Source organism: Phyllostomus hastatus, unplaced genomic scaffold (assembly GCF_019186645.2).
Source record: "Phyllostomus hastatus isolate PE091 unplaced genomic scaffold, TTU_PhHast_1.1 phas_contig_196, whole genome shotgun sequence".
Classification (NCBI taxonomy): Eukaryota; Metazoa; Chordata; class Mammalia; order Chiroptera; family Phyllostomidae; genus Phyllostomus; species Phyllostomus hastatus.
The window spans coordinates 7,386,355-7,399,521 of record NW_025333709.1 but is presented as its reverse complement, the minus strand read 5'-3'; the positions used below and the strand labels follow the sequence as shown (position 1 = coordinate 7,399,521).

The 13,167-nt window shown below is 46.4% G+C and overlaps 1 protein-coding gene across 4 annotated transcripts in view; it reads right to left on the bottom strand.

Annotated features, from left to right (window-relative positions):
* CC2D2A (coiled-coil and C2 domain containing 2A) overlaps positions 1–13,167 on the bottom strand; it is a 94,024-nt gene that overhangs the window by 35,863 nt on the left and 44,994 nt on the right. For all 4 annotated transcript variants that reach the window (XM_045833951.1, XM_045833953.1, XM_045833952.1 and 1 more), the window contains 4 exons: positions 8,419–8,575; positions 5,839–5,986; positions 3,260–3,398; positions 70–273 (listed from right to left, as the gene is read on the bottom strand). In XM_045833951.1, coding sequence (XP_045689907.1) covers positions 70–273; positions 3,260–3,398; positions 5,839–5,986; positions 8,419–8,575 — 648 coding nt within the window. The remainder of the gene's footprint in view (positions 1–69; positions 274–3,259; positions 3,399–5,838; positions 5,987–8,418; positions 8,576–13,167) is intronic.

Below are 13,167 nucleotides of genomic sequence, written 5' to 3'. Positions count from 1 at the left end.
ACAGCAACAGAATTCACATAAAAAGCTGACCAAGTGGCACAGTGGTGTTTCACCACAGCCATTTCTCACCTGGAATACCCTTTCCATGATTTCTCGGTCATATGCTGGGATTTGCTTATAATTTCGGAATTCTGGCACCTCTTGGCTTCTAAGATGCAGAAGCCTGAATCGTTTCGATCTATTTAGTTCCTCATCTGACACGAAGTTAAATTCCTGCTGCAGCTGTTCCAGTCGAAAGAAGCCAGGGACGTAGGACTCGCCGCTGGTGGCGACCTATAAAAACCAGAGAATACAAAACTCTAGACAATGGGCAGATTCCATCCAAAGGAAGCCAGCACCAGGCTTTTGGGAGTGGAAGCTTAACTGCTTTAGACTGAGAGACTTGAAATGTCCTGCATTTCATTTAAAGACAAAGTACATTAAAGTGTAATAGTAACAAGGACGATGTTAATATGTCGATTCAGTAGCTATAAACAGTACCACATCTGATCTCACCTGTAAGTGGAACCTAATCAACAAAACAAGCAAGCAAGCAAAATGTAACCAGAGACATGGAAATGAAGAATAAACTGACAGTGACCAGAGGGGAGGTGGGAGGGGAATAATGGGGGAAAGAAGGAAAAGTCATCAAGGAACTTGTATAAAGGACCCATGGACAAAGCCAATGGGGGATGGGAGGGAGGATGGGTGGGGCAGGGGAAAGTGGTGGTGGTGGGAAAATGGAGATAACTGTGTTGGAACAACAATAAAAAAATGATTTAAAAAAGTACCATAAATCGTTTTTTCAAAGCAATAAAAATTAGAAGGTTCATCTTTGGTATGTACGTTCCCCTACTAGGTATGATGAAAATAGACAGAATGAAGAATGAGAGATTTATAGTAATGTATTACTAGATGCCTACTGCAAATAAGATTATGCACGTGCATGGTGTATATAGAATCTAATATGTGTGTTTTAAATTTATATTTTTAAATTAAATGTATTGGGGTGGCGCTGGTTAATAACATACACATTTCAAGTGTACAATTCCATAACACATCATCCGTATGTTGCGTCGTGTGCTCACTACCCACAGTCTAGTCTTCCTCCCTCACCATATATTTGACCCCCTTTATCCTCTTCATGTTTTACGTTTATTTTACAATATAACTTTTTACTATTCTTCGGCACATGTGTGGCTTAAAGGCACCAGAGTCAAGCTGATCACCTTCACTCAGCTCCACGGCCATGCCCTCCCATCTCTGAACGGCCCCTCCCGGCCTTGGTCCCTGAGAACAGTGAGCCTGAGATGGATCTGGGTGCCGACCTCCAGTGCGTCTGTGCAGTTGCATGGGAGGGACGGCTTCAGTCCTACTGGAGGCTGAGCAGGTGCGGGGGTGACTCTGCCCACGAGTCTGCCAGCCCTCTGCTGGGTGCTCTGCCAGCCACGACCTCCTCCGGGGCGGAAGGAAAGCCAGGGAGCAGAGGTTTGCTGGGCTTTGTGATGGGCGAGGTGATCCTGCTGTGCAAACCCTGGTTCACAAAAGGAGCCCAGTCAGGAAGGCATCCCCGTGCTTTTATGCTTCTGTGGGAAGGCACATGGTTACAAAGGTGACACGCGCACTGTATTACTTCTGATGGAAAGACAGTAATGAAATCATGATTCGAAAACTTTACGTGGAAGAGACTCCCTTCAGGTAGGTGATATGATCTGTTCCTTCTGACATTTTTCTTACCCACACTAAAAGCACCACGTTGCAAGGAGAGTGTATAGAGGCAAAAGTCAGAGGCTCGTCTGGGGACTTATCTTAGAAATACTGGGAGAGAAATGAAAATTTTCATGCCGGTTACAATTATCCTGCTGATGAACTTATACTAATAAACATGGTCACAGGATGTGTTGCTATGGTCACTTTCTGTATCATCTACTTGTTTATGATGTTTTTGTGGGAATCATGATCTCAGGAGTAAAAACAGTTGTATTTGATGCCAAAAGATAATTTACTAATGGCCTATTTTATTTATAAATTGACTGAAAATTTTAAGATGTTATGATAGATACAAGCAACTTATCTCATAAATACTTAAATGAAACCTAAATAATAATCAACTTAATCATTAAACAAGAATACAAACAAAACCACCACTTCTTAAAATGCCCCATCAGCCCTTCAGGGTGTGATGGAGAGGGCACAGACTCTGAAGTCAGATGAACTTGGATCTGAGTCCTTTACTAGCTATGTGACTTTGAGGAGGTAACTCTCTGTAGAAGGAAACTTGAGGAGTTTTCTCTCTATTAAAGGGGAAAATTAAACCTTTCTTTAGGGTTTTACAGAAGTTTGAGGTGACAGTTACAATGACAACAGCTAGTATTTATTGCACACCAATTATGTGCCCAGCAAAGTATGGATATGCAGCAGTTTATTTATTGTGACAGTATTAGCACAGGAAGCTAGTTAAGGAAGGGAGCAACGGGAATCAGACATTAAGCCTAACAAACTAGGGAGCTGAATCAGACATGAAGCCTGATTCACTGGGAATCCCCCCTGGGAAACCTGACCCTCCTCAGACCCTGAGGACTTTTTCTGCCCAATCCTCAAAGTGGGCAGAAAAAATCAGTTACCCGTTATTAGCAGAGATTACCAAGGTAGGAAATTTCCTCTGCCAAGGCATGCGCAGTAGAAGGCAAGACGGCACCAGGGGAGATAAGCCCGTGTGCAAAATAGTGACATAAAGGGCAGAGCCTAGTCTGGGAAAGGACTCAGATTGGATAAGGGCTTGGAAATGTGGAAGGTCCGGGAAAACCCAGGAAGTAGGTTAGATAGTTTGAAAGAAAGCCTGCTCCTTCCTGAAGGCCAAGAGAACACATGGAGGGTTTTCAAGGATCTCGGAACCATGGTTGCTAGAGCCTGCCCACCCCCTACATCCCAGGGGGTGTCTTACTGCCTTTCATCCCAATAAGTCTTTCCACTCTGCTAAAACTTCTCCCACACACATGCCTTTTGCAATTCCTTTCTTGCAACACCCCAAGAACCCATTTTCACTGGCAACAGCAGCACTGTGCGGGCGTCTCGGGGCTTAGACACACGAGGGACCACCTTGCTCACACAGCCAGGTAGGTGCCGAGCTGCCATTTAAACCAGCCATTCACTCAGCACTCACGCTATTCAGCACCGCGGCACAGAGCACAGGAGGAAAGACAATGTGTGCGAAGGGCGGAGCCATTTTTATCATTGTCATCACGCCGCATAGAGAAAGAGCGCAGTTCTGCCACATTACCGAGATCAGCTGCATCAGAGGAGCGTTGCTGGGATCGTTGGGATCGAGCTTGGATTCTGCCGCCCACTTGGCCAACTTTTTCATGTCTGTCAGTCCCGAGGCGCCAATGGATGAGATGGCATCTGCTCTTTTCAAAGCACTGGAAAAAAATCATTCCGGGAGATGGACGCGACCACTGAATCCCAGAGGCTACTTGTTCAATGAAGCTATTAATCTCCACAACAGAACATCTGATGATAAGGATGGACTTCTGCCGTTTTTCTTTATTTGAAGATTGCTATTTCGTATGTTATAGGGACAGTAAACAAGTAAGAATGGTGGCCGGAAGTATTTGCAAACCACGCATCTGATAAGGGGTTAATATCCAAAATATATAAGCAACTTATACAACTCAATAGCAAAAAAAAAGGAAAAAAAAAAGAAAAATCTGAAAAAATAAAAAATGGACAAAGGAACTTAGGAGACATTTTTTCCAAAGAAGGTATTCAAACAGCTGACAGCTACATGAAAAAATGCACAACAGAACTCATTATCAGGGAAATGCAAATCAAAGCCACAAAGAGATATCATCTCACAGCTGTTAGGATGCTTATTATTGAGAAGAGAACGGAGAATGAGTGTTGGCAAGAATGCTGAGAAAGAAGACTCCTCATGCTCTCTCGGTGGGAGCGGACACTGGTGCACCACTGCAGGGAACAGGGCGGAGGTTCTTGAAGGAATGACAAGTGGAATTTCCATGTGATCCAGCAATCCCACTTCTGGGTATATACACGCAGAAAACAAGATTACTGCCCCAAAGAGGTGTCTGCACCCCCGTTGCCATTGCAGTGTTATTTACAATGGCCAAAGTTTGGAAACAATCTAAGTGTCCATTGGCAGATGAATGGATAAAGAAAATGTGGTATATACATCAAAGGAACACTATTCAGCCACAGAAATGAAATCCTGCCATTTGTGACAGCGTGGATGAAACTGGAGGGCATTAAGCTAAGTGAAATAAGTCAGGCAGACAAAGAAAGATAAATACTGTGGAATATTTAAAAAAACCCACAAATGTATAGGAACAGAGACCAAAGTGGTGGTTGCCAGATGCAGCGGGTGGGGTGAAGGTGGTCAAAAATGACAAACTTCCAGTTATAGGTAAGTCCTGGGGATGTGATCAGCAACAACAGTGACTACAGCTAACAATGCTCTATTGAATACTTGCAAGCTGCTTGGAGAGTAAATCTTACAAGTTCTCATCACAAGGAAAAACATGTATAACCGCGGGTGGTGGTGGCTGTTAACTAGAGTTCATGTGGTGATCATCTGACAGTATTTACATAGGTCAGACCACGATGATAACCAACAAGGATACAGCTTAAGGTCACACAATGTCATGTGTCAATTATATCTCAATAAAATAAAGAGAATAAAAGAAGGGGAGGGACTGGAAACGTGACTGCTCCCACACCTGCCCAGGGCATGCAAGTGACCCAGAGTCCCAGGACCCAGGCCGGTGAAAAGGGGCCTCTGAACCTGGTACAGGGTGCCCCGAAGGCTCACATTCAGGCAACTGAGGAACCACTGGTAACTGAGGCAAAAAAAAAAAAGGTGAGAGACAGAAAAATAAACACACAACCAGCGTAAGCACCGACTCTGGGCGCGCTGAGTTCCGGGGAGGCTGGGGCTGTCAGCACCGTGGAACCGTGGCGTTATCAGCAGTGCTGCAGTTCCCGTTGACTCCGCTGAGTGGGAGCTTTATGCCCCAAGAGTCTCCCTGGGGTGAAACGCAGTGAAATGTATGCTACGTGCTCATCCTGGAGGCAGGAGCAAGCCTCCACCGGACGTGGTGGCCAGTGGAGAATGTCCTTGTTTTTTATCACGTGAACACAGGTTGGTATGGGGACGGAGGGGGCCTACGAGGGAAACAGAACAAGCCTGTTCTACTTTTCTGCATGTTGCCAATGACAGTCTGTAACTGGGAAAGTGTGTTCTCGATGATCAGAACACGCCCTTTTATTTTATAGGTGAGGCAGCTGCGGCCTAGGATGGTAAAATGATGCATTTGAGACAAATCTATTGAAGGGTGACAGAGACAAAACTCGAACCCAGGACACGTGGCTCCCACCATCCACGCTGCTTGGATAGGCATCACCCACAAGGAGAGGGGGCTAGCCTAGGGGTCTCTGTCTTCTGTTATGAATAGAAAGCTAAGACTCTAGCCGCCATAGAAGGGGACTGAGCATAGGGCCCTTCACAGAACCAGAAGGTTCAACACTCATCATCAGTAGCAATGAACCTTTACAATTATGTGCTGCTTACTCCCCGATCTGTAAAGCAGGGAGAGTACTTCTCAGAATTTTTGTCAAGATTAAACAAGAGAAAGCACTTTTTGCTGTTTCTGACCCTGGTAAACAGCAAATATTTGATAGGCCATTCATATCTTAATTTTTACCTTAAGAACAATAAAACTCCCTGAATATGCTGGCACAGGACAATCAGAGGGATGCTTGTGATTTGCAAGCCGTTTCCCCCCAGTGGATATTATTAACGCTAAGGTCGACGCTGCTCATCAGTTTCTTCCAGCCACGCATTACCTCCTAAATCCAATGTTCTGCTGTGACAGTGGAGGAATTAAAGGTATCCCATTTTCTCCAACGGCCCATGCCACGCTGTTGGACACTTTCCCCGAGGTCATCAGAATCAGCTGGTTACTACCATCGGCTTCAAATGAGAAGGGCACACCTAGGGAAACAGCACGTCAAACAGGGTGTTGCTTGGACAGAGGGAGTGAGCCCAGTCCTGGTAAGACAGCAGACGGTAGACAATGGGCCACGTGGACGGGGGTGGGGTGGGGCAGGAACACATAATTCAGCATCACTGAGCTCTGGGGGTGAGGACGTTCAGCATCGCTGGTTGGCTCTGTCTCCGCCAACACTGTGGCCATTAGGATGGATGACGCGCATGGAGCGGGACCATCTGTGCAAAATATGGTGGCTTTGACACTCTGCAGCGCTGTGGCCACAGACACAGTCCTCAGCCGCTCTGCGCCCTAGTTCCTTAATGTATAAAATAAGGATAATAACGGCATCGCCTGCAAAGGAGGAGACTGTTGTGGAGACCTTCCTTTATTCATTCACTCAGTAGATGAGTATCTGCTCCTGCATCGTGCCAGGCGCCACTCCAGGCACTGAGGACCAGGAAAGAAGCCCAACTGGTAAGAATCCCTGATATCGTGGAGTTTATATGTCAGTAGGAAAGATGGGCAATACATAAGATTAGTAAGTGAAATGCAATGTGTAGCAAGTTACAGAATGATAGGTATAAAAGAGAAACATAAATTAGGGAAAGTATACAGAAAATATGTGTTTTGGGGTGTGGGGAGGGGTTGAACTTTCAGAGGGAGTAGCCAGGGGAGACTTCAGAGATGGGACTTTATTCTTTTTTAAAAGATTTTCTTTATTTTTTAGAGAGAGGGGAATGGAGGGACAAAGAGAGGGAGGGAAAGATCGATGTGAGAGAGAAACATCGATAGGGTCCCTCCCGTATGCATCCCTACCGCGTCCCTACCGGGACTGAACCTGCAACCCAGTCGTGTGCCCGGACTGGATACTGAACTGGGACCCTTCGCTTTGTGGGACAGTGCCCAGCCCACTGAGCCACACCAGTCAGGGCAGGACTTTTAAATAAAGGCGTGAAGACAGGGAGCACGTGAGATGGTGAAATCTTGGGAAAGAGCATTGCTTGGTGGAAGGAACAGGGCAAGGGCCCCGAGGTGGATGTGTCCCTGGAGGGAAGGACGGCGGGTTAAGTGAGGCCCTGCTGGCCCAGCACTTAGCGCCCGGCAAACAGGGACCACTCAGGAAATGTTCGCTACGGCTGGGCTATGGGGCAGCAGCAAAGCCTCACTGATCTGGCCCCCACGGAATGAAAACGAATGATAAAAACCCTTTCGGCAGTATGTTTGATTAACTAAAAAAGAAAAGGTTTTCAAGCACTACATATAGCGACTTCACACTCTGCATTTCCAGTTGATATTATTCACACAAAACCATACCATTGTTACACTGTAATGGCATCTTTGTGTTTTTCAAAGATTTTTCCTACTTATTAAACATCCCACCTTGATCTTCAGAACAACCCGACAGGGCTCTAAACAGGGTAGTATTAGGTCTATTTTATGAATGAAGAAGACGAGAGTCAAAGAGGTCACACGACTACTCGGGGCACACAGCTTGTCAGCATCACAGCTGGGACGAAAGCCTCGGTCTGCAGACTTTTAGTGATTGAATTAGGGTCTCAGAAGATCCTTGCAGATCTCCCGGTGTGACCTCACCGTAAAAAATCACCAGACCCACAAGGAGACAGGCCACCATGAACAAAAGGTGACAGATCAGACCAATGAGCAGGTAGGTATTGAGATGATCACATACAGAATATTTCAAAAAGTCTTTACTATGTTTTAAAAATAGGGTAATGAATGAATAAAAAATGACTGAGTCTGAGCAAAAGACAAAAAATTATCACAGCTGACCAGACTGATTGGAAAAGAACTAAACAGAATGTCTAGAGGTGAAAAAATACAGTAATTGAAACAAGAAACACAATGATGAATTGCATTGCTCAGGCCCATCCAAAGAATGAATTCATCACCTGGGAGGGAGATGCAAAGAAATCACAGAATGTAGCAGCGAAATAAAAAGACATCAAGTACAAGAAACGTAGTGGGAAGAATGAGATGATCCATCACTTATCTAACCAGAATTGCAGAGAAAGATAAGAGAGAATATTAATTAATGATCTCCCTATCACAATTGTTCAAGTTATTTCAAACTTTTCAGCTTTAAGATAATACCACGATATATACTTTTTATGTACAAAACTTTGTCCTCATTTCAGATTATTTTCTGAGGAAAGATTCTTGGAAGTAGAATTAAGGTATCAAAGGCATTCTAGCTGTTCTTAATTCATGCTGCCAAACTACTTTATACTTGCAAAATCATATGACTGTACTGGCCATCAGTATTGTATAAAAATTAAGTTTGCAAAATTATGGTTTCTATTTGGATTTCTGACAGCGATTTTAGAATTATCTGGTTGACTGAGAAGTGAAAAAACAGATACATTCTGACAGTGAAACTGTGAGCCATCAAGGATAATCGGGTGCCCATACATACCACTTCCGACCCCCTCGTGGTCCAGGGTCACGTGCTGGTTACTGCTAAACTCCACTTCTTCGGTGGGAGCCCTCCCACTGACCACAGTGCTTTCAGGAATGGGCAGGAACACTTCTGCTAGCAAGGTGGTCCCGCTGTGTCCAACTGTCTCATAGACCTGAAATTGAGGGAGAGTAGCAGTCACATAAAGACAGCAATAGAACGCCTCGTGAATGGGAAGATACTCGCAAACATTATACCCTATAAGGGGTTGAAATCCAAAATGTATAAGAAACTCATGCAACTGAACACCATAGAAACAACCCAATTAAAAAATGGGCAGAGGACCTGGACAGACATTCCCAGGTCCCCCGGTCAGCTCCCCACTGTAGTCTACTGGCCATGTCAGGGACCACATTGAACGTCCAGTTCGTCTTCCTGTTTCCCACGGTGCTTTGCATGGTGCATTTGCTCAACAGAAAACACTTTTTGGGCTGGATGTACAAAGTGCAGGTGGTTGCGGCCTGGTGAGGTGGATGAGAGAACAGGTTCTGGGGTCTGGGCACTGGCTCTGCCACTTTGTGGCTGTGTGACCTCAGCGAGTTACTTAACTTCTCCACCGTGCAGTGTACCGGGGGCAATGATGCCGCTACAGGGACTCAGTGAAGATTCAATGAGTTCCCATACGAAAAACGGTGCCTGGCATATTGTAATTGTCCAGTAACTATTACCTTACACCTGACGTTGCTAAATACCAGCCCCGCTCAATGCATAGTGATGCCCACGCTTGTTTTTCCAGGACTTTCCCCTCAGTAATTAGTCCTCTGAGGGCAGAGCTATGTCAAAGTTTGGACTTTGCTCCTCTTTACCATTATGTCCAGTCACCGTGGAGAAACGAGCCTGAAATTCAGAGTCCAACAGCACAGGGTTGGAATTCTCCTCTCTGCCATTGACTTGCTTCATGGTTAAGTTACTCGGTATCTCAGAAGCTCAATTTTCCTGTCTTTAAAATTGGGAGAATAAAAGTACCCGTGGTTTTCTGCAGGATAGCATGAGATAGCACATGTGAAGAAGGTGGTTCTGAAGTAGACATTTGGGAAATGTTATTTCCTGAAGAGTTTTCCTGTTGTCACGGGCCCCTGTCCATGCCAAGCCCTCACTCCTCCCATTTAGATGACTGCACCTGTCTCCACCTCGCCCTGGACCAGCCATTCCCCGACAGCAGCCACAGCCCCACGCCCGCTCTCGGCCACCTGCGTCCTCTGCCCTACACACTCTGGGGTTCCTGATGCCTGATCCCCTTGGCTCTGAGGGACAGCTCTCCACAGTCTGACTCATCCAATTAAGTGCACAGATAAGGTGGATGCAGGGCAGGGGGGGGGGGAATGTATCCTGGCTTTATGTCCACAAAGGACCAGCAGCAACCACAAAAGGGAGCTGGCCTGAGGGAACCAGGACGCTGCTCCAGGCAGGATTGGTTTTTCCTGTTCCAACAGTGCAATTCCACCCTCGAGCCCGAGAAACCAGGGGAGGCCCTGGGGAGGGAAACTCAAGGAAGATCCCAGGGAAAACACTTTCCCTGCTTGAACCCACATGCCAGGAAAACGAAGGTTCAATGGGACTGATTCCTCAGGAGGAGCAATAATGTGAAGAGCTGTGAGAGCCGCCCAGCCGTGTCATGCAGTGTGGGAGGCAGGGAGACGGATGCTGGACGGCGGTGTTACAGACGTGAGTGATAGACGAAGACATGGAGGTAATCATCACGAGCTCTTATCTCTAAATCAAATTGCATTTTTGTAAAAGGCCTCGCATTTACTTGGCAAAGACCTCAAAGCTGAGCTGTCACGGCCTCTCTGGAAGGTCGAGGTCCAAGTCCCCTGCTCCCCAAAGTCCAATCTCACCTTCCCCTTGGGGCCAACTTTGGACGCTCCTGCTTGTTACCCTCTTAAGTCAAACGGTCATCGAGTCCTGTCACGTCCTCCCTTCCAGGCTACAGTATTGCTCTAGTCAATTCTTCCCTCCCGTCTCCACCGCCAGGCCCGGTCCGTCCCTTCACTCCCGGCTTTTCGTGCCGGACTAACCTGTGGACTGAAGGACCGCTTTGGCACTGTTGTCTTCGGCCTGGCTAGGACGCACTGAGCCGCGCGGTTCCGAACACACAGAAAACCAAACATTGCGGTCCCCACAGCCCCTTCCAGGGTCCTGGACTCCCACACACAGCCGAGTGTTATGATTTTGTAGTTCTCCCTCTCTTACCCCTCGCTGGGGCTAAAGGCACTGGAGAGAGGGCTCTGTGGCCGCCTTTCTACACATGATGGCTTCCAGCTCTCCCCCACGCACCTGGCACAGCGTGGGACACTCAGCTGGCTCTTAGCAAGCCAAGAGCAAGTGTTCAGGCCTGTTGACTTGCCAATTGATGTGTTAAAGTTTTGGGAATCTCGGACCTTTTTTTTCTGAAATAATTAGGCTCTAAAGTTAGGGATTTGATAATATTGGCATAAACAGATGCATTTAAGGTGACTTTTCTTACCCTCTTAAAATTGCGAATAATTCTGGAACCTTCCCTAATTAAAAACTTGCAATTATAGGTAAATTTTTCAAATGGCCTAGTACTATTCCTAGAGAGGTGACATGTAATATCCCCTAAATTAATTTCACCTGTAACTGTGATGTAATCATGAGAAATTTTGCCATGAACCATCCTGCCGTGGGATTTGATCAGTTTCTACATATCTATAGATAGCTTAAGAACTTAACCAAGACTCCTTTCAATTGTAATTTTGAAAAGAAGTTTACATAATTCAGCTCTTCGGGTAGGGCTAAGTTAATTACCTCCAAGTATATTCTTGGTATTATAAAATAAAGTTTTCCTTGTTTATTTAAAAAATTCACTTCATTATATTTTAGTGAATTACTCTTTCACATGACTTGAATAAATTCTTTTGACTGTAACGTTCACAAATTAATATTCAAGACAGTACACAGGACATAGTCTAGGAGGCTTCTCCTAGACTATGTTATTTAAAATAACACCTGCAATAAAATATTGGTGCACTAGTGGAAGGTGGAGGAGGTCTCCCCTTCCAGAAAATTCAGAGCTGCCCAGGATGACTGGCCAGGTGGACCGGTCCACACGGGCAAGGCTGGGCGGGTACCTGCCGGCAGAGGGGGGTCTTCTCTCCTGCCTCTTGTCCTCTGTTCAGTGGGACGCCTCCTTCTCTCTTGCTATCTTATCTGCGGCTCTCTGTCACCTCCCACTAGCTGTCTGTCTGGTCTTCTCACGTTAATCTTGCTCTTCTCACACCAGCTTTTCCTCTGCAGGGAGCAATGGGGAGGAGGCGTTAAGGACGCATCTCCAATCAGGGGGCAAACTCTGAATGACAGATCTTTGCCCTGCCGTGGATGAAGAGTGGGAGAGACTCATATAGGGGCCCCCAGAGACCCCTCTTTATTAAAGGCAGGTGACAGCGAGGTGTCACCTGGAGATTGTGTTTATTTGCTTTCTTTGTCAAGTTTCATTCCTCACACAGACAATTTTTCCATGTGCAGTATCCATCTTACTTGAAACTGAAGGTTAAATGCATGTATTCAGGGCCAGGGCAGGAGAGGCCATGTGGGAGCACCAAGGTGAGGGGCTTCAGAGCCAGCAGAGTACAACCGTCCCCCCAGAGCTTTGGGAACAGAGAGGTTCCAGGCCCCTCACCATCCAGACACTGCCCCCAGCTCCTCGCTGCAGGGAACCCCTGGCCAAGAAGGGGCACTCTTCATCAGGGGTACACTCTTCATTAATGGTACAGAGAACACTAGATTGTTCTCATGTCCACCTATCTGAAACGGGGTCGTGCCTTTTGACCCACAGCGTGTCACAGTTTAAGTGGCTCAAGTAATGATACATCTCTGAAGGAGTGGCGATGAGGTCGAAGCTAGTCAGTAGGACCCAGAGCCGCTCAGACGCGGCTTTGCGAGGAGGACGGAGGAGGAGGAGCCCCGCTGGACCTGAGAGCTGAGGGCGGGGGCGCTGGCATTGTGGATGCCCACCGTCATCTGCCGGAGGCGGCCCAGCTTGCCTTCCCGGTGCAGAATCAGGTGGCTTCTCACTCTCCCCTTCAGGTGCAATCACCCCATTTCACTCTCTGCCTCCATGCAGAGTGGTAAACCCGGGGGGAACAGGTGGAGATGTACAAGGATTTTCTGACAAGTGATATTCGGAAAGGGAATTTTCAGTCCTCAGGAAAAGTCAGTTTCACCAAACGTCCAAATTCAATCTCCTCTCTAATACCATCCTTTACTTTAACAGAATGTTCTTCCTTTCTCCTCTTATGCATATTGTTAAGTTTCAGTTTAGCAGCAAGTGAAGTTCTATATTTCAAGTTCCAGAATACACAGACATTTCCTTAAAAATCAGATGGGGTTTTAAGGAATTATATGAGTGACTGGACTGAGCCCAGGTCTAAAATTTCAAAGAATTCACAAAGATTTTTCAGTTGTGTAGATATCAATGCGGTTACCCGTATGACCAAGGCATCTGGTTTGAGTCTTGATGCTTGGAGCTCTGTAAATGAGGATTCCCACCCTACCCCTTGCCGGCCCCAGGTCACGAATGCCAAGCGTGGGACAAAATCTCCCCAGTCTCTGGGAGAGTCCCAATGCGCGGTGATGGACATTGGGTGTCCAGCACTGACCCGACGGCACCCTACTGCATCCTGAGTATGTCTATTACGCTTCCTTCCCACTGTTAACAAGACTCCCTATCTTAGTTGTCTGAAACTT